The sequence below is a fragment of the Trachypithecus francoisi genome, unplaced genomic scaffold (assembly GCF_009764315.1).
Source record: "Trachypithecus francoisi isolate TF-2019V2 unplaced genomic scaffold, Tfra_2.0 Lachesis_group19, whole genome shotgun sequence".
Taxonomy (NCBI): Eukaryota; Metazoa; Chordata; class Mammalia; order Primates; family Cercopithecidae; genus Trachypithecus; species Trachypithecus francoisi.
Genome location: NW_022681464.1, coordinates 29,751,773 through 29,773,125, shown reverse-complemented (window position 1 = coordinate 29,773,125; position 21,353 = coordinate 29,751,773). Strand labels below are relative to the sequence as shown.

The following is a 21,353-nucleotide window of genomic DNA, read 5'->3' as shown; positions in this document are numbered from 1 at the left end:
CTATAGCTAAATTTCCAGACATCTTTTAAGTCTCATACTTTGGGTTTTTACAAAATTTCTCCAATGAAAAGAATATTATCTTAATTATTGTCATTAGCATTAGTTTGATGGACTGTTTGCTTTATTTAATGGACCATTTGCTCATCTGCTCTATTTTGCTCACAAGGCAGAAAATATAAGAAGCAACAATATTTTGAAAAGTGTGCTTTCTTTCCTTGGGTTCAAATAACAAGGGTTAACCTGAGAGAGAGAAAGAATAGGAAATTTAGAATTTGAAACCAAAGGGAAGGAACTGATATTTAACTTACCACAGTTTCTCCAACATGTTTGCGATAACAAAAATAGCTGATCTTTGAAGATCTCATCTTTAAGCCCTAATCTTTGATATTATTTTTGTAACTCGAGTGCCATGACACCATCCCTGGGGCAACACGGTAGTGGGGAAAGAGAGATATGCGTCAGACATGAAGGGCAGGGGAAGAATTGCCTCAACTCATAGGCACTGCTGGGGTAACACACGCTGGCAAGCGCGAGGACATCCGGAGGCCGCCAAAGGCTCAAGGACTTCCGGGAAGTAGCGGAAGCGTGGGCGCGGGGACTTCTGGGAGGCAGCTAGTGGCGCGTGTGCTAGCGCTTCTGGGCGGTAGCACGCTGTGTCGTTGGCGGCTCCCCGCCTGCCTCAGCTGCAGCAGCGGGAAGCTCAGCGTCAAGCCCTTGTAGTCCTGTGCGATGGCATCTCGATACGACAGGGCGATCACTGTCTTCTCCCCAGACGGACACCTTTTTCAAGTTGAATATGCCCAGGAAGCGGTGAAGAAAGGATCCACCGCGGTGAGGAAGCGACTCCCGGACTATTCCTCCCTCTGACCAGTCAGGCTGTCGTTACTCCACTGCCCCAGCCCACCCCTCCATCCTAGGAGCTCGAGAGAGGAGATTCCCATACTTGTGAAAATTATTTTGTTCTTTTTATTTAGGGAGACAGACTTTTGAGATTTGGGCCAGAAGTGGCAGAGTAAAAGTTGGTCGATTTCCCCGATCTCTGCTGTTCAACTCCCCCTGTTTAATGGTAGCTATAGACGCAAAACTGGGGGGGGTGTGTGTGTGTATGGACGTTAATGCTGTAACTGACAATAGGGAAAGAAAAAGCTTCTAATCTGTAACAGCCTATCTGAATGCTCGTGGTCCAGTTCCTCGGTAGTTCAGAGATCCCTGAACTGTTAAAAGTTAACAGTTGCTTCATGTTGGGAACTATTTTTTAATGACAATTAAGATAAAAATAAAAATTGGCCACACCTGCCCCCAAATACGGACTAAATCAATATAAAATTAAAACTCTTGTTGATGAAGAAATGATTAAAAACACAGTTCAAATACACGCGTTAAAAATATCCCAAAATTGCCAGGCGCGGTGGCTCAAGCCTGTAATCCCAGCACTTTGGGAGGCCGAGGAGGGCGGATGACCTGAGGTCGGGAGTTTGAGACCAGCCTGACCTACATGGAGAAACCCCGTCTTCACAAAATTGTCCCAATATTTTGCAGCCTTTTAGAGGCTCAAAAGCCCAAAAACTTCCACTTTTTTTGTCCACTTAAAAAAAATGCCGAAGTTCCTTGAGATATTATACCCTACCTTAGGCTTAGATTTATGTATCCACATTACTGAAAAACTTAACAAATACTCAGGGTAGGAGTAATACTGCTGCCAAGTTTTAACTACATTCAATAATTTTAGTGATTTATAAAAATTAAAGGGGACAAAAGTGCCCTAGTGACACAAGATCTATTATCCCAAATCTTCTAAGTCCTCGCCTATGAATTAAAAGGATCGGATATTTTTATTCTATTTCATGAGCATGTTTGTTGTGTACTTTGGAAATTGAGCCAGTAGCTATGAGAATACACAGTACGTTTCTAAGTCTAGCAGTGTCTGTATTTTCTGACTTTCTTTGTTAAAGAAGGAAATAATTCACTTTCATTATAAATCTAACAGATGTAAGTGGTAAAAAAAAAACAACAACTCTAGAAGAAGAATCGTTTTAAAAGTATTTTTCTATTTAATTGGGCCCACTAGTTTTGCTTCTGTTTTACAAGTAATTTTTTTAGAATTATAAATTTAACGAAAGCCTGATGTAGCTTAAACCAAAAGGGTACCATTTTGATAAAAACAAAAAGTTATATAATCCCCAGCATAGCATGTAGCATATGGTTAGAAAATAATGCCCAAGTTTTAGAACCTGAAATAAAGGGAGTAATAGGAGAAGACTGGGGTGTAATAAGAAACCACATTGGCTCATTTAACATGTTTTAAGAGTGCTGTAGAACTGACTGATGGTTCCTTTGTAATGAGCGGTAAAAGGGTAAGGATATAAAAATACCTATAGTGGGCATTTTTAAAGATACATTGGAAGAATGAGACACTTTTGTCTCAGAATTCTGAAATTATAATTTGCATGTTTGCATGGAGTTATTCATTGTGTTTCCTTGAGAGTGCTGTGACCTTTTACATAGGGTAAAGTTTTTTAATGGCAATGGCACCTAATTATTAAAACATGTCACAAAATATTCTATCTAGAAGTACAGATTGATATTATGAGTTATAAATAAGCCAAGGTTGACTAGCTTTGACCAGTATGTAGATGTGATATTATTTAGTAATGTAGGAGTTATATGGGCCACAATAAATGCTTTGTGTTCTACTTCCTTGTTGATGATTATCTGATAGCAAGAAAGGAGACAAGAGGCTTGTTTTCTTTTTGCTTTAGTTCCCTTTTCTGTAAATGCAAATTTGTTTGAATAACATTTTGGAGAAGTAATACCTTTCTTCTTAGGGAAAAGAAATGAATCCTTCACAATATTCCCATGAAAACGATAAGATTTATTATCATTCCTCAGTTTGTCCTTTCTGTGACCCCAAACTGTTATTAGCTCTGTATTTCCTACTTTATCTAATCTCAGCTCCACAATCTAGCCATCAAAGTCTTCCATAATCCTATCCACCCTCTTCATTTAGGAGGCAGCTTCTTGGCTTCACTAATATGTGTTGCTGCCTACAGAAAGGGGAGAGAGGAAAGGGGAAAACACCTTTCTTTCTGCTGCTCTGCATCTTATTTATCCTTTAATAATCTCTGCACATTTGTCCTCTATAATGAAGCCTTCTCTGATCCACTGCAGTCATCTTGGATCTTTGTCTTTTCTGAATTTATAATCTGTACCACAGAATATTGTACAGTATTTACTATTTGACCTGATATTTTCTTTAATTTCAGGTATATTTAATAATCTCACACCAACTGGATAGTAAGATCTCTGAATATCTAGATAGTATAATTCCTTTTTCTATTTCTACTACACAACATACAGTACAGGGGCTAGGAAGGCAGTAACTAACATTTAAGAAATACTTTCACCAGACATTTTGTGTATATTATCTAACATTAGGGACAGTGTTTAATCTCCTTTTATTATATGTGAAACTATGATTCAGAAGCATATATAGCTTGCTGAAAGTACCCAGCTGGAGAGCGATGGAACCCATATTTATAATTATTTTGTTCTAGTTCCAAAGCCCCTGCTCCTTGCACTGTAGCATGAAATTTGTTCAATAAATGTTTATATATTAATTAGCTTCCATTATCATGAATGTAGAAATCAGATATGTATCATCTAAGGCAATTAACCTCACAAAGCTTCAGTTTCTGTAATAGTAAAATAGGCATCAAAATAGCACTTGCAGCTGGGCGTGGTGGCTGATGCCTGTAATCCTAGCACTTTGGGAGGCTGAGGCAAGTGGATCACTGGAGGTCAGGAGTTCGAGACCAGCCTGGCCAACATGGTGAAATCCCATCTCTACTAAAAATACAAAAAATTGGCTGTGCATGGAGGCACGTGCCTGTATTCCCAGCTACTTAGGAGACTGAGGCAGGACTATTACTTGAACCCAGGAAGCGGAGGTTGCATGAGCTGAGATTGTGCCAGTGTACTCCAGCCTGAGTGACAGAATGAGAATCTGTCTCAAAAACAAACCAAAAAAAAAAATTGCACTTGCTTCATAGAGTTGATGTGAGAGTTGAATGAGGTAATAATGCATGTGAAGCATCTTAAACAGAATCTGGTTCACAGAAAGTACTTAATAAATTGTAGCTATTATTATTTACTATTATTTGTTTTCTCTTTTTTTTTTCCGTTTTGTCTGCAGTGCTTCTCACACATTCATTTATTATTTCAAAACATTTTGTGTTGAATACTTACATATGCTAAATGTGATGCTAGGTCACGTACAAGATAGATAGCATCACATACAAGATAGATTCGATCCCTCTCCTCAGAGAGCCTACTATCTATCAGGAAAGTTAGATAATTACATAAATAGTCCTAACAAAACCTGAATGAGTATTAGTGTATGAGGCATTATGGTGTATGAACCCCAGGTGTTGGAGAGGCCCCTCTGAAGAAATAATACTTAAGTGGACGTCTGAAAGATGAGAGGTTGTCAAGTGAAGAAGTGGAAGGGGAAAGAATGAAGAGTATTTTTGACAAAGGAAATAGCTTGTGGGAAGGCAAGTAGAAAAATAACAATATTCTATGAACTGAAAGGTATTCAGAATTGTTGGAGCAATGGAAAAATAGAAATAGATGAAGCTAGAACCTGGTGCCAGATCATGGAATGCCTTTAAACCATGTAAGTGAGGATACACTGAATGAGAGACCTTGAAATGTTCTGATGTGGCTATTGTCAGTCTCCAGATTATTGCTCTTCTGTTATTCTATTAAGAGACTACATTTGTCCAACAACAGAGATACTCACATGACCTAGGTAGAATCATTCATAATTTCTATCTTCCTGGCCACAGTGATGAGCATGTCACTCAAATCTAGCCAATGATAAGTTCACCCTTAACAACTCTTCTGACTAGAGACAGTAGTAGCTTTTATTCTCTAGGAGAACTGATGGGATGTGAGTCCAGGGTTCCTGGTGGCCATGTTTTTACTATACAGAGAAACGCTTTCCACATTAGGAAAGCAAAAAGCCAATATGCAAAGAGTACATATTAAAGTCCCTAGATCCTTTTGTCTCACGTCTAGCTCTGTGCTATGTTGATTTGCTTAGTGACAAATGGTCCCTATATAAGCTTTAAGTAAAGGAATGCCACATTCAGACTTTTTCTTCTCCTCCTCCTCCCTCTTCCTCCTCCTCCCTCCTCCTCCTCCTCTTCTTCTTCCTCTTCTTCCTCTTCGTCTTCCTCATTTTATTTTCCAAATATTTCTCAGGCTACCTATGCTATGGTCAGTGAATTGGATGAAATCAAGACTAGAGACAGGGAGACCAGTTCGGATTCTATGGAAATAGTCTAGATGAAAGATAATAACTTTTACTAGACTTGGGGAGAAAGTGAAAATAAGGCAGATTCCAGAAAAACATTAAGCAGTATACTTATTACAATTTGATGGTTATATGGATGGTGTTGACAGAGGTATAGGAGAAGGAGGAATAAAAGTTGATGTCCCTGTTTCTGGAGTTATAAATTGTTGTCTTGTGACCAATAAATTTAATTTGATTTATTTCAATTGTGAGAATATTTTTGTTTTAGTCCTAATATATATTAAATTGTTACAATATCCCATGGCTTGTTAAGAAGGCATATTCCTATAAAGTTTAACATTTGTTCATTTGATGAGGATAGGATATGGAAGGAGGATGGCTGATTTGAAATATAATGGTTAAGATAATATAATGATATTATATTATACATTATATTTATTATACATTATATTTATAATATAATAAATTATATATTATAATATAATAAATTTATTATAAACAATATTATTTATATATAAATATATATAAATAATAATAAATAAATTATATATAATATATAATATAATAAATTGTGTATTATAACATAATAAATTTATTATAATATAATAAATATAATGGATAAATTGATAAGAAATTCGAGAACAATAAAAATGATACTGCCATTTACTTAGAGAATGTAAAGCACTAAGTTTTGGGGGAAGATAACTGTTTTGGACTTGCTGAGGTTGAGGTGCTTATGGAAACTGTAGCAGACAGACTTTAAAATGGCCTCCAGTGATCCCCACCTTCTGGTGCTCATGCCCTTGTATCCTTGTATAACCTTCCTCCCTTAGATGTGGGCTGAACTTAGTGACTTGCTTTTAAGAATGGAATAGGTGAAAGTGACAAATGTCACATCAGGGATTAGGTTGCAAAGAAACGGTGACTTCATTTTATTCACCCTTACTTGCTGTTTTCCTTGCTTACTCTGGTGAAACCCAGTGCCATGTTGAGTTGCCCTCTGCAGGGCCCAATGAGGCAAGGAACTGAAGGAAACATTTGTTCAAAATCTGGTACAGAACTGAGGTCCTTAGTCCAACAGCCCAGGGGAACTGAATCACATGGCCAACAACCATGTGAGTGAGCCTGGAAATGGATCCTTCCCCAGTCAAGCCTAGAGGTGTGTGCAGCACTGGTAGACAACTTGATTGCAGCCTTATGAGAGATCCTGAGCCAGAGGACTTTGCTAAACTGTGTCCTGATTCCTGAACAGAGACTGTGAGGCAGCTGAAAAGTACATGTTTGAAATTTAAGAGGTTGATCTTAGCTGGAAATAACAATTTTGAAGTTCATTTTTTCTCTCACCTATTAAAAACCTATATTGAAGGTCAAGTAAATGCATACTCTTGAGTACTCTTCTGTGTTCAATAAGACTATAGACTATGCAGAAGATAGTCTGCAACTGAACCTTGAGGGACCTTAATGTCCTGTGTAATTACCTTGACTAAACTCTGAGAGAAGAGGGATAGAAACCAGGCTGTTATGGGCTGAGGGATGATGACAATATTTGGCTTAAAGGGCTTGAAAGAAAAAAGGTGGGATTAAAGAGGAATGGTCTTAAAATTTTAAGATAAAAGAGATTAACATAGGTTTCTGTTTGTTGAACTTCTCACTTTCTTCGCATGGTGTTTTCCTGATCTCGCTTGTTTACCTCTGTACTCTTGTAGCTTACTGAGCTTTTAAAAGATTGTTACTTTTTAATTCTTTGTCAAGAAATTCATAGATCTCCAAACTTTATTTTGTTCCTTTGATAGTATCATGTTTCTCTGATTGTTCATGATTCTTGTGGCCTGGCATGGATGTCTGCACATTTGAAAATGTAAGTTCCTCTTCAGATTAGCTTCAGCAGGAAAAGTTCTTCACCATTTGGCCCATCCAGAGATTTGGGGTGGGCCTGCCACTAGAGTCCTTTGGCAGGCTGGCCTGATGCCTAGGTCAGCAGGCAGGCTGACTTGGCACCACAGGTGTGAGTCTTGCACCAGGGCTCACTGGGGTGGGCCTGGAACCTGAGTCCACAGTAGCAGACCTAGAGCTTGGATCCATGGGGTCCATGGTAAAGTCAGATACTCATGTTACTCTCCTTACCACATGTGGACGGTGTCTCTCTCTGCACTGTGTTGCTGGGCCTTGAAGGACAGTGATGTGGATAATGTGAAATTGTCTTTCCCACTCTCTTCAAAGTGTCTTTTTATATTTCTGTACTTTGGTCACTCACCTGGATTCTTTTGTTCTTAGGAAGTATTTTCACACATAGTAGTACAAATTGGTATTTCCGCTGGGAGATGGGCATGGGACACTCCTATTCTGTCATCTTGCTGATGTCACTCCCCTAATTTTTGTGATGAATATATTGTCTTGAGATTTTGGCATCAGCTTTCATAAATGAGGAACTATTGGTATTTTTATTTATTTAGAAAATGTTGTATTTGCCAGATTTTAACATTGTTAAATAGTTTTACTAAAGAGTTAGGAACATCCCTGCTTTCATCTGCATCATAGAAAAACTTAAATAGCACAGGAATTACTCATAACAAAATTAGCAAGAATTCATCCATGAACTCTCTAGGTCTGACACTTGATTTGAAGATTAGTTATTTTCTGAAATTAATCACGTTTGTTAGTGAAACAGATTTTTCTGTCTTTTCTTGAATCAATATGGTCAGTTTAAAATTTTTCTACTCTGTAATTTCTTTCAATCAGATTTTCAAATTTATTAACTTAAGGTTATAAATTTTAAATTGTCACTTTTGCACACTTGTATGTGTTTCTTTCACTCTATTCCCTTCCTGATGAGATTAATTGAGAGATATATTTTAATTATTTGTTTAACATAACCAACTCTTCGTATTATTTATCAGTTTTATTGTTTTCTCCGTAACCATTAATTTTTGCTTTTTTCTTATTTTTCCCCTTAAGCTTAGCTGCAGTATTTTTATCCCTTTTTGTACTTATTGATTTAATTCATTTTAATATTTTTTCTTACTTGATTAAAAAAACAAAATTATAAATTCTCTCCTGAACATAATTTTGACCGCACTCAAAATACTTTGATATTAACATATTCATTATCAACATTTTCTAGTCTGTATTGGTACTTTTAATTTCTTTACTAAGTCAAAAATTATTTATGAGAGTTAGAAATTGTTGTCTTGTGACCAATAAATTTAATTTTATTTATTTCAATTGTAAGAATATTTTGAGATTTTTATTTTAGTCCTAATATATATTAAATTGTTACAATATCCCGTGGCTTGTTAAGAAGGCATATTCCCTATAAAGTTTAACACTTACTCATTTGATAAGGATAGGACACGGAGGGAGGATAGCTGATTTGAAATATGATGGTTAAGAAAGTGTTCTTGGATAAATCGGTAAGAAATGAGAGAAAACAATAAGAACAAAAGCCTAGTTCTTTTTTTTTCCTTTTTTCTGTTTCTTTTTTTTTTTTCTTTTTGAGAAAGAGGCAGTGGCGTGGTCACGGTTCACTGCCTTGAACTCCTAGGCTCAAGCTATTCTCCCACCTCAGCCTGCTGAGTAGCTGGAACTACAGGTGCACATCACCATGCTCGGCTAATTTTTTTTATATTTTGTAGAGATGGAATCCCACTATGTTGCCCAGACTGGTCTGAAACTCCTGGGCTCAAGCAATCCTCCCACCTCAGCCTTCCAAAATGCTGGGATTAGAGGCATGAGCCACCACACTCAGCCAGGCCTAGTGCTATATTTAATCTATTCTGTATTTTCACTTCAATAATGCTAATTTATAACACATTTTATATAGTGATAGTGTATAAAACAGTATTAATATCACACTTGACTACAAAGCAATTATAAACACCAATACCTATGTCAAAATTTTTAGATTACCTCTATAATACAGGACCAAAATTCTAAGCTTTCCTCCAAAAAAAGAGGAGAGAAAAAGGAGCAATAGTCATCCTACTTGTTTTCTTCTTGTTTGAATAGAGGCTTTCTAGGCCGGGCGCGGTGGCTCACACCTGTAATCCCAGCACTTTGGGAGACTGAGGCGGGTGGATCATGAGGTCAGGAGATGGAGACCATCCTGGCTAACACAGTGAAACCCCGTCTCTACTGAAAATACAAAAAATTAGCTGGGCGTGGTGGCGGGCGCCTGTAGTCCCAGCTACTCGGGAGGCTGGGGCAGGAGAATGGCGTGAACCCAGGAGGCGGAGCTTGCAGTGAGCCCAGATCGTGCCACTGCACTCCAGCCTGGGCGACAGAGCGAGACTCCATCTCAAAAAAAAAGAATAGAAGCTTTCTTTATCAGTAGTGAGTAATGTAGGGTAAGGAATTTAGTCTTTCTCTTGGCTGCTTGTGGCCCCTGTCTTAGATTATTTGGGCAGCTAAAACAAAAGACAATAGGCAGCGTACTTTATAAACAATAGACATTTATTTCTCACAGTTCTAAAGACTGGGAAATCCAAGATCAAGGCTGATTCAGTGTCTGGAGAGTACCCGTTTCCTAGTTCATAGTTAGAACTTTCTTGCTGTGCCCTCACATGGTGGAAAGGGCAAACAAGCTCTCTTGGGCCTCTTTAATAAGGGCACGAATCCCAGTCCACTGTCGTGATCTAATCACCTCCCAAAGGCCCTACCTCCTGATAATATCACCTTAGGGGTTAAGATTTCAACATATGAATTTGGGGGGAATATAAACATTCAGACTATAGCAACTCAATCCCTATCCCTCCAAATTGTGAAATACATGGGAAAACTTTTACAGAATTTTATCTATTTAACTTTCTTTACTACTATTAATACTGCCAGCACTGGTACTGCCGCCTTTATAAAGAATCGACATGGATTCCCGGCATCTTCTTTCATTTTGCTTAATTTTGCACTATATAGCTGATTCTCAAATAACATTGCTTTGTTCAACATTCTTTTGTTATAACATTGATGAGAAAAAAAAATGGGTTCCCACCGAAGGCCACTCTATATGAAGTTTGTTAGTTTTCCCCATGTCTGCATGGGTTTTCTCCATGTACTCCAATTTCCTCCAACATCCCAAAGATGTGTGTGTTAGGTTAATTGATGTGTCTAAATTGTCCCAGTCTGAGTGAGTGTGTGTATGAGCACAGCCTATGACGGAATGGCATCCTGTCTGTGGTTGGTTCCTGCCTTGTACCCTGAACTGCTGCGATAGGCTGCAGCCACCTGTGATCCTGAACTGGGATAAGCATATTGGAAAATGAATGAATGAATACAAATTATTATAAAATAAAAATTTATAAAGTATATAATAATCATACAGATGCACTACAGTAAACAATGAGGTATGAAAGCACTTAGTGAGCTTGTCATAGACCTTATTGTTTGTTTTTAAACTGAATGGTGGTAGGAGATGCTCCTTAAAATTTTTGCTTTGCAAACGTTTATTCTTTGATTTAACCCACCACCACTGTGACTGCTGTCACTCATGGATTCACCAAAAATTGGATAAATTATTATCATTTTTTTTTCTTTTTTTTGAGCTTGAGTCTCACTCTGTTGCCCAGGCTGGAGTGCAGTGGTGCAATCTCTGCTCACTGCAAGCTCCGCTTCCTGGGTTCAAGCGATTGTTCTGCCTCAGCTTCCCGAGTTGCTGGGACTACAGGCACCTGCCGCCATGCCCGGCTAATTTTTATATTTTTAATAGAGACAGGGTTTCACCATGTTGGCCAGGCTGGTCTCAAACTCCAGACCTCAAGTCGTCCCCCTGCCTCAGCCTCCCAAAGTGCTAGGATTATAGGTGTGAGCCACCGCACCCAGCCTTGTCATATTTGTTTTTATTAGTGTTTCTTAAATGTATATACAGCTCACAGTTATTTCAGTGTTTAATATTAGAGGTGTTGTAGGTCTTTGTTTAGAAGTTTGGTGATGTTTTTGTGACCAGAAATATTTCATATGAATCTAACTCCTGTTTATATTAATTAGGCTGTGATAAAATTGGTTTCATTATACATCATTTCCTTATAGTTGCAATTTTCAAGAACCTGTCAATGACATTAAGTGAGGACTTACTGTATTTAGATAGCGCTTTTTCAGGTGTATTGCATGAGATTAGGACACTCATAATTTCAGCATTGGTGGTATTTCCTTTGCAATTTCTACCTATTTGTCTTCTTTGCTTTGAGTCTGGGGAATGGATCTCCAGTAAGCCTATACCTATGCAGCTGTTTTCTAGAAGGTTACTTTTCTTGTTTTTATTGAATACTTAAGGAGAAGTCATTTCCCCTAAGTCATATGTTAGAATAACTTGGTTTTATATTTAAAACTGACATCTGAATATATATATATGCATTTTAATGACTTGACAGGTCGGAATTCGAGGTACCAACATAGTTGTTCTTGGGGTAGAAAAAAAATCTGTTGCCAAGCTTCAAGACGAAAGAACTGTGAGGAAAATTTGTGCCCTTGATGACCATGTCTGCATGGCTTTTGCAGGTACTTATGGACCTACAATAATGATGCATAGTGTCTTACTGTAGTAGGGCAACACAGTTAACCTCAGTGCTGCAGTTGTGCTATATTTATAAAACATGTGGAGCTGTTCTACAAACAATATATCCTATGTTTTAAAGCAAATACTAACTTTGTAAACCAGGATTTTTGATAAAGTACAAATGTTAAAAGATATATATTACTTTACTTCAAAATTTAGGTAGCTATTTTCTTTTCAAAACTTTTTATTTTGAAATAATTACAGATTTAGAAGAAGCTATCCAAAACAAGAAAGTCACTTTTGCACAGTTTCCCTAAATGGTAACATCTTTAAAAACAGCAAATTGAGATTTGGTGAGAGTGTATTCAGATTTTGCCAGTTTTACATGCATTCACTTCCATGTTCATGTACACGTGTGCAGTTTTTTTGTATTTGTTTTTGTTTTTGAGGCAGAGTTTCACTCTGATTGCCCAGGCTGGAGTGCAACAGCACGATCTCGGCTCACTGCATCCTCCGCCTCCCTTGTTCAAGCGATTCTCCTGCCTCAGGCTCCCAAGTAGCTGGGATTACAGGCATGCATCACCACACCCGGCTAATTTTATATTTTTAGTGGAGATGGGATTTCTCCAAGTTGGTCAGGCAGGTCTCGAACTCCCAACCTCAGGTGATCCACCTGCCACAGTCTCCCAAAGTGCTGAGATTACAGGCGTGAGCCACCACGCTTAGCCTGTGTGTGCAGTTTTATTATAGTAACCACATATGTAGATTCATGTAGTCATCACCACAGTCAAGATACATAACTCTTCCATCACCACAAGGCTACCTCATGCTATTTCTTCTCACCATCTCTACTTTCTGGAAACTACTATCTATTCTGTATCTCTATAATTTTGTCATTTTGAGAATGTTATAAGGATAAAGTCATATATTATATAACCCTTTCAGATTAATCTTTTTTATTCAGCATAATTCCCTTGCAGTTCATACAAGTTGTTGCATATATCCATTCCTTTTTATTACTGAGTAGTATTCCATAGAATAAAGGCACCAGTGGGTTTGTTAACTCTTCTATTGAGGGAATTTGAGTTATTTCCAATTTTTGACTATTATAAATAAAGCCTCTGAATATTTGTGTACAGATTTTTGAGTGAGAGTAGGATTTTATTTCTCTGGGACAAATTCCTAAGAGTGTAGTTGCTGGATTATATGATAATCCATGCTTAGTTTTATGGAACACTGCCAGTCCAGAGTGGTTATACTATTTTAAATTCCAACTAGCAATGTATGAGTGATTCATTTGCTCTGTGTTATCAGCGTTTGATATTGTTGCTTTTCTTCATTTTTTTATATTCTTATACATGTGTAGTGATATCTAATTGCAAGTTTAATTTTTATTTCCCTCATGGCTAATAATTTTGAACTTACTTTTATGTGCTTATTTGCCTCTATACAGCAAATAAGACATGCCTCTTGTCTTTTTTTTTGCTCATTTTCTAATTGGGTTTTTTTTAACTGTAATTTTATATTGAAGTTTAACAACCTCATTCAAGCCATGCATGATGGTGCATATCTGTAATTGCACCTACTCAGGAGGTCAAGGCAGGAGAATTACTTGAGCTTAGAAGTTTGAGTTCAGCCTGGGCAACAGAGCAAGATAATCTCTCTTAAAAAATAAATAAATAAATAAAAATTTCATTCAGAAAAACAAAAATGCCTTTATTGTACTGCCTTTAAAAAGGAGTTATCTTTTCACAAAACAAGTCTTAATAAATATAAAAACACTGAAGCATCCAGGCATGGTGACTCACGCCTATAATCCCAAGATTTTGGAAGGCTGAGGCAGGCAGATCATCTGAGCCAAAAAGTTCGAGCCAGTCTGAGCAACATGGTGAAACCTCATCTCTAAAAAAATACAAAAATTAGCTGGGCATGGTGGCATGTGCCTATAGTCCCAGCTATTTTGGAGACTGAGCTGGGAAGATCCATTGAACCCAGCAGATTGAGGCTGCAATGAGCTATGGTCACACCACTGTATTCCAGTCCAGGCAACAGAGTGAGACCCTGTGTATTAGTCCATTCTTGCATTGCTATAAAGAAACACCTGAAAAACAACAACAACAAAAAAGAAATACCTGAGACTGGGTAACTTATAGAGAAAAGATATTTAATTGACTCACAGTTCCGCAAGCTGTACAGGAAGTATAGCAGCTTCTGCTTCTGGGGAGCCTCAGGAAGCTTTCAATTATGGTAGAAGGCAAAAGGGGAGTGAGACATCTCACATGGCCAGACCAGGAAGAAGAGAGAGAGAGAAGGGAGAGGTGCCAAATACTTGTAAATGATCAGATCTCGTTAGAACTCTATCACAAGAACAGCATTGGGGGATAGTGCTAAGCTAGTCATGAGAAACCACCCCCATGAGCCAATCACTTTACACCAGGCCCCATCTCCAACATTGGGGATTACAGTTGAACATGAGATTTCGGTGGGTACAAAGATCTAAACCATATCACTCTGTCTCAAAAAAAAAAAAAAAAAAAGATTGAAACCATACAGAGTACTTTTTCTGATCAAAATGGAATGGAACTAGAAATTAATAGCAGAAGGAAGACTTGAAAATCCACAAACAAGTGGAAGTTAAGCAATATATTCCTAAATCACCCATGGGGCAGTGAAAAAAAATCACAAGGGAAATTAACAGATACCTTGAGAGAAAGGCAAATAAAAGCACAACATATCAAAACTTGGGGAATGTATTGAATGTAGTGCTAATAGAAAAATTTATAGCCATAAACACTTATATTAAAAAAGAAAGATCTCAATTCAACAGCCTGCCTTTATACCTTAAAACTAGGAAAATATAGGGACGGGCGCGGTGGCTCAAGCCTGTAATCCCAGCACTTTGGGAGGCCGAGACGGGCAGATCACGAGGTCAGGAGATGGAGACCATCCTGGCTAACACGGTGAAACCCCGTCTCTATTAAAAAATACAAAAAACTAGCCGGGCGAGGTGGCAGGCGCCTGTAGTCCCAGCTACGTGGGAGGCTGAGGCAGGAGAATGGCGTGAACCCGGGAGGCGGAGCTTGCAGGGAGCTGAGATCTGGCCGCTGCACTCCAGCCTGGGCGACAGAGAGAGACTCCAAAGGATTATAAATTACTCTACTACAAAGACACATGCACACGTATGTTTATTGCGGCACTATTCACAATAGCAAAGACTTGGAATCAACCCAAATGTCCATCTGTGACAGACTGGATTAAGAAAATGTGGCACATATACACCATGGAATACTATGCAGCCATAAAAAAGGATGAGTTTGCATCCTTTGTAGGGACATGGATGCAGCTGGAAACCATCATTCTTAGCAAACTATCACAAGAAGAGAAAACCAAACACCGCATGTTCTCACTCATAGGTGGGAACTGAACAATGAGATCACTTGGACTCGGGAAGGGGAACATCACACACTGGGGCCTATCATGGGGAGGGGGGAGGAGGGAGGGATTGCATTGGGGAGTTATACATGATATAAACGTCATGCACATGTACCCTAGAACTTAAAGTATAATAAAAAAAAAAAAAAAACTAGGAAAATAAGAATAAACTAAGTTTAAAGCTAGTAGAAAGAAGTAATAAATCCCTGATGACTCCTTCCCATAGATTGTATATCTTATTGTCTGTTAGCATGTAGTGTTTTCAGTTACTTTCTACTGTTATAAAATACTGTGGTACTAAATTTGAGAAAAAGAAGTATAAGACCAGAATATAGATAAATAACAGAATAGAAAAACAAAAGAGAAAAATAACAAAATCAAGAGTTTGTTCTTTGAAAAGGTAAACAAAACTGACAACTCTTTAGCTCGACTGTCTAAGAAAAAAAGGGAGAAGACTCAAGTAAAATGAGAAATGAGGAAGGGGACATTAGTGCCAGTTTTACAGTTTTAATTCTTAAAAACAATTTTAAGAGAGTACTGTGAACAATTGTACATGGACAGAATTCCTTGAAACACACAAATTACCTTGCTCAATAAGATGTATTAACAGAAAATCTGAGCAGACACAATAAGACATTGAATCAGTTATCAAAAACCTCCCAACAAAGAAAAGTCCAGGATCTAACGACTTCACCAGTGAATTCTACCAAACATTTTAATGAAGAATTAATAGCAGTCCTTCTCAAACTCTTCCAAAAAATTAAGAAGTAAACACTTCCAAGTTTATTCTATGAGGTCAATATTAACATGATGCCAAAGCCAAAGACATTACAAGAAAAGAAAACTGTAGACAAATATCCCTTATGAGCAGTGAGCAAAGATCCTCAATAAACTACTAGCAAACCAAATTCAGAACAATAAAATAATAATACATCATGACCAGTTTGGATCTATTCCTGGAGTGCAAGGATGGTTCAACATATGAAGATCAATCAATGTAATATACCACATTAGCAGAAGGAAAGAAAAAAACTATATAATTATATCAATAACATAGAAAATGCATTTGACAAAATGTAACAGTCTTTCTTGGTAATGGTGCCCAACAAACTAGAAATAAAAGGAAGTCACCACAACGTAATTCAGGCTATCTATGTAAAAAATTCACAGCTGACATCATACTCAGTTGTGAAAGATTGAAAGCTTTCCTTCTAGAAACAGAAAGAAGATAAGGATGCCCACTTTTACCACTGCTATTCAACATAGTAATGAAAGTCTTAGCCAGAGCAGTTAGGAAAGAAAAATAAATAAAGGTATCCAAATTGGGAGGGAAGAAAAATCATCTCTATTCACAGAAGACATGATCTTATATAGAAAACTAAAGATTCCACCAAAAATGTTGCAAATAATAAAGAAATTGAGCAAATTTGTAGGACAGAAAATCAACACCCCAGAGTAATTTCTTTCTTTTTCTTTTTAATTTGAGATAGGGTATCACTCGGTCACCCAGCCTGAAGCACAGTGGCATCATCATAGCTCACTGCAGCCTTGAACTCCTGGGCTCAAGCAACCCTCCCACCTCAGCTTCCTGAATAGTTGGGACTGCAGGTGTGTGCCATTGCACCTGGCAATTTTTTAATTTTTATTTTTGTAGAGGCAGGATCTCACTATGTTGCCCAGGCTGGTCTCAAACTCTTGGCTTCAAGTGATCCTCCCAGCTCAGCCTCCCAAAGTGTTACAATAAAGGTGGGAGTCACCACACCAAGCCCCAAATCATTTCTATGTACTGATAATGAATTGTCAGGAAAGGAAATTTAAAAAAAAAACAATTCCATTTACAATAGTATCAGAAAGAATAAAATACTTATTGGGAATGAATTTAAGGAGGTAAAAGATTTATACTCTGAAAAATGCAAAACATTGCTGAAAGAAATTGAAAAAGACACAAATGGAAAGATATCCCCCATTAATGGATTGGAAGACTCAGGATTATTAACATGTCAATACTATCCAAAGCAGTTTAGATTCAATGTCATCCCTAACAAGATTCCAATAGTTTTTTTAAATAAAAAAGAATTATAACATTCATATGGAATGACAAAACAATTTTGAAAGAGAAGAGCAAACTTGGAGGTCTCACATATCTCGTTTTTGAAACCTACTACAAAGATACAGTAGGCAAAACAGTTTCATGATTGGCTTAATGAAAGACATGTAACTAATGGAATTGAAGAAGAGAGCGTAGTAATAAATCTTGCATATATGATACGGTCAAATGACTTTTATCAAGGATACCAAGACTGCTCAGTGGGGGAAAAGACAATCTTTTAAACAAATGGTGTCTTTAAAACATCTAATATAAAAAACAAATAAGAATGGATCAACTTAAATCTTGAAATAAATCAGAAGGTAGTACAAATGACACTTTATCTTACAGATGTTTTTAAATGGGCATGTATTGAGAAAAGGATAAGAAAGATTTCATTGTGGCTAAAATCCATTTGACAAGGAAAAATGTAAAAAATATGTTTTTGTAGTTTTTGTGAAGTTTTGACAATTTTTATAGGACTTACTGCTGATGCTAGAGTAGTAATAAACAGAGCCCGTGTGGAGTGCCAGAGCCATAAGCTTACAGTTGAGGACCCAGTCACTGTAGAATATATAACTCGCTTCATAGCAACTTTAAAGCAGGTAAGCTAATATTCTAACATACTTTGTCAAGCTTTCTCCTTTTTCGTCATTATAAGTCCTATCATAGAAGTACTACAGTTATTGCAACCACATGGTCTATTAAATCTATTAAATTTCTTATTTCTCACAATTACTTTATATTCATATTTTTATTCCAGTAAAATGGATTGATTTAATCACTAGAAATCTTGATCAGTATTAATTCTGGGAATTATATTCAAATTTAAAAAAAACAGTCTGATCTTTTAAGGAGATTTCTACACTTCTAGAGATTAATACAAAGCGTTCTTTAAAGTTTTCCAGAGAAGTACCCTTTTTCTTTCTTTTCTTTTCTTTTCTTTTTTTTTTTTTTTTTTTTTTGAGACAGGGTCTCACTTTGTTGCCCAGGCTGGAGTGCAGTGGTGTGATCTTGGCCCACTGCAGCCTCGACCTTTTGGGCTTAAGCAATCCTCCTACCTCAGCCTCCTGAGTAGCTGGGACCGTAGGCATACGCCACCATGCCCAGCTATTTTTTGTAGTTTTTGTACAGATGGGGTTTTGCTATATTGCCCGGATTGGTCTTGAATTCCTGAGCTCAAGCAGTCCACTCACCCTGACCTCCCAAAGTGCTGGGATTATAGGTACAAGCCATGGTGTCTGGCTTCACCTACAACTTTACTGTGGTTTGAATGTGTCTCCAAAAAAGTTTGGGTTAGAAACTTAATCCCTGATGTCACAATGTTGAGAGGTGGGGACTAATGGGAGGAGTTTAGGGTTTCACCATCATAAATGGATTAATACCAATTATAAAAGAGCTTAAGGCTGCAAGTTCAAACTCTCTCTCTCTCTCTCATCTCTCTTGCCCTTTCACCTTCTGTGATGGGATGACATGGCATGGCATGAAAGCCCTGGCTAGATGTAGCCTTGTCAGTCTTGGACTACTCAACTTCCAGAACTGTAGGAAGCAAATGTCTATTCTTTATGAATTACCTAGTCTCAGGTGTTCTGGAATGCAGCACTAAAGCAAAACCTAAGCATAACTGATCAGATATGATTTCTCCTCAATCCATGCATAAATACATAGCTTAACATTAAGTATAATCATGAAGTCTACAACTGTTTTTAATAATTTTAAATATATTTTATATATGAAACATTGTCCTTTTAGTTATTATTCTAACTATGTAATACTGTTTCTAGTTGCTATGTCATAATTTAGTTACATTGTTCCTGGTTTCTTTCATTTTTCTTTTCTCTCTTATTCTCTCTCTGCTACTGTAATGATAATACTCTTTCCCACAGCTTTTGTTTTTATTTTTGAAATTATGTTGTTAAATTTATTTTTTAGTATGGGATTACTAGATTAAAAATTGTAATTGGTTTTAAGATTCTTTTTATATGTAGCTAAATTGCTTCTTATAAAGATTGAAACTGTTTTTATTGTGCAGCTAGCAATGCATAAATGTATCCTTGAAGAATCATGAACATTAGATTTTTCATTGTTCTTTTATTTTGCAAATAAGTATCACATAGTACTCTAATAGTTGTTTTAATTTGTGTCTTATAATTAGTGATGAGGTTAAACTTTTTTTCCACCTGTTGGTTTGCTGATTTCATTTCTCCTTTTGTAAGCTATCTTTTGATATGTACTCAAGTGGTTAAGAGTATGCCTTCAGGAGCCAGAATTTTGGAGTTTACATCCTGGATTTGCTACTTTTTAGTTAATGCCTTGGGCAAACTATTTTCCTACTTTACCTTTAATTTTTTTATTTGTAAAATGAGCATTACAATAATATGAACTTTGTTGACTTGCATTATGGAGTAAATGATTTAAGACATTTTAGGTATTTAGAACACTTCTTGGCATGAATTTTACCATTTTTATTTATTTTATTTTATTTTTAGTTTTTGAGACAAACTCCTGTTCTGTCGCCCAGGCTGGACTGCAGTGGCCTGATTTCGGCTCCCTGCAACCTCTGCCTCCAAGGTTCAAGCAATGCTCATGCCTCAGCCTCCTGAGTAGCTGGGATTACTGGCACACGCTACCACAACTGCCTAACTTTTGTTTTTTTTGTAGAGACGGTTTCACATGTTGGCCAGGCTGGTCTCGAACTCTTGAGCTCAAGTGATCTGCCTGCCTCAGCCTCCCAAAGTTCTGGGATTACAGGCGTGAGCTACAGCGCCCGGCCAAATTTTACTGTTTGTTTTTATAGAGATTTTTTAATAAACTCATTATGTATCCTATATATGTAAGTTTTAAATGATTAGCTTATTAAAAAATTGCCCTATTTTGGTTTCTTGAAATTTGTTAATGCAAGTTGCAAGAAAGTCCAACATTACATTATTCTACTTATTTTATTTGCTTTGATTTTCCTAATCATTAAAAAGACATTCACCAAATACAAGGAACGGAACATTGTATACACAAAATTCCCAATTGTAGTTTTTAGGTTTTCTTCCAGAAATATCAAGGCTGTGCAGAGTGTATTTACGGAAACATAGTCATATGAATGGAATTACCACCAAGAAGGCCTGGGGCTCTCCAGCGGAAGATCGATATATCATATGCACCTTTTGTAGTTTTGGTTTTTTTGTTTATTTGTTTTTTGTTTGTTTTGAGATGGAGTCTCACTCTGTCACCAGGCTGGAGTGCAGTGGTGCAGTCTTCTCAGCTCACTGCAACCTCCGACTCCCTGGTTCAAGCAGTTCTCCTGCCTCAGCCTCCTGAGTAGCTGGGATTACAGGCACGTGCCACTATGCCAAGCTAATTTTTGTATTTTCAGTAGACACGGGGTTTCACCATGTTGGCCAGGATAGTCTCGTTCTCCTGACCTTGTGATCCACCCGCCTTAGCCTCCTGAAGTGTTGGGAATACAGGTGTGAGTCACCATGCCCGGCCTACTTTTTCATCTTAAGAAAATGATTCATTAGGCTAGGCATGGTGGCTTATGCCTGTAATCCCAGCACTTTGGGAGGCCGAGGTGGGCAGATCACTTGAGCCCAGAGCCCAGGAGTTCAAGACCAGCCTGGGCAACATGGTGAAACCTCATCGCTACAAAAAATAGCTCTATAAAAAATAGCTGGATGTGGTAGTGCACACCTGTAACCCCAGCTACTTGGGAGGCTGAGGCAGGAGAATCGCTTGAACCCAGGAGGCAGAGGTTGCAGTGAGCCAAGATCATACCACTGTACTCCAGCCTGGGTGACAGAGTGAGACTCTGTCAAAAGAAAAGAAAAGAAAAGGGTTCATTAAGGAAATAAAAGAGTCTTCCCTCTAAGGTATATTTACAACAGCTACTTTATACCTAGGTGTGAACTAGGACATTAGGAGGTAGTCAAAGCAATTTTGGGCAAAAAGAATAAAACTGGTGGCATCACACTACCTGAAATAAAAATATATTCAAAGATATAGTAACCAAAATAGCATGGTGCTTTTGTAAAAAGCAGATA

The 21,353-nt window shown here is 37.5% G+C and overlaps 1 protein-coding gene across 2 annotated transcripts in view; it reads left to right on the top strand.

The window, feature by feature from the left end:
- The first annotated feature begins 235 nt into the window (after positions 1-235).
- The window catches only part of PSMA8 (proteasome 20S subunit alpha 8), a 54,603-nt gene continuing 33,485 nt past the window's right edge, over positions 236-21,353 (top strand). The window contains exons 1-3 of one of the 2 annotated variants that reach the window (XM_033178082.1): positions 236-831; positions 11,677-11,803; positions 17,800-17,924. In XM_033178082.1, the coding sequence (XP_033033973.1) occupies positions 730-831; positions 11,677-11,803; positions 17,800-17,924 (354 nt within the window). In that variant the 5' untranslated portion in view covers positions 236-729. The remainder of the gene's footprint in view (positions 832-11,676; positions 11,804-17,799; positions 17,925-21,353) is intronic. The other variant, XM_033178081.1, reaches the window with a different exon arrangement.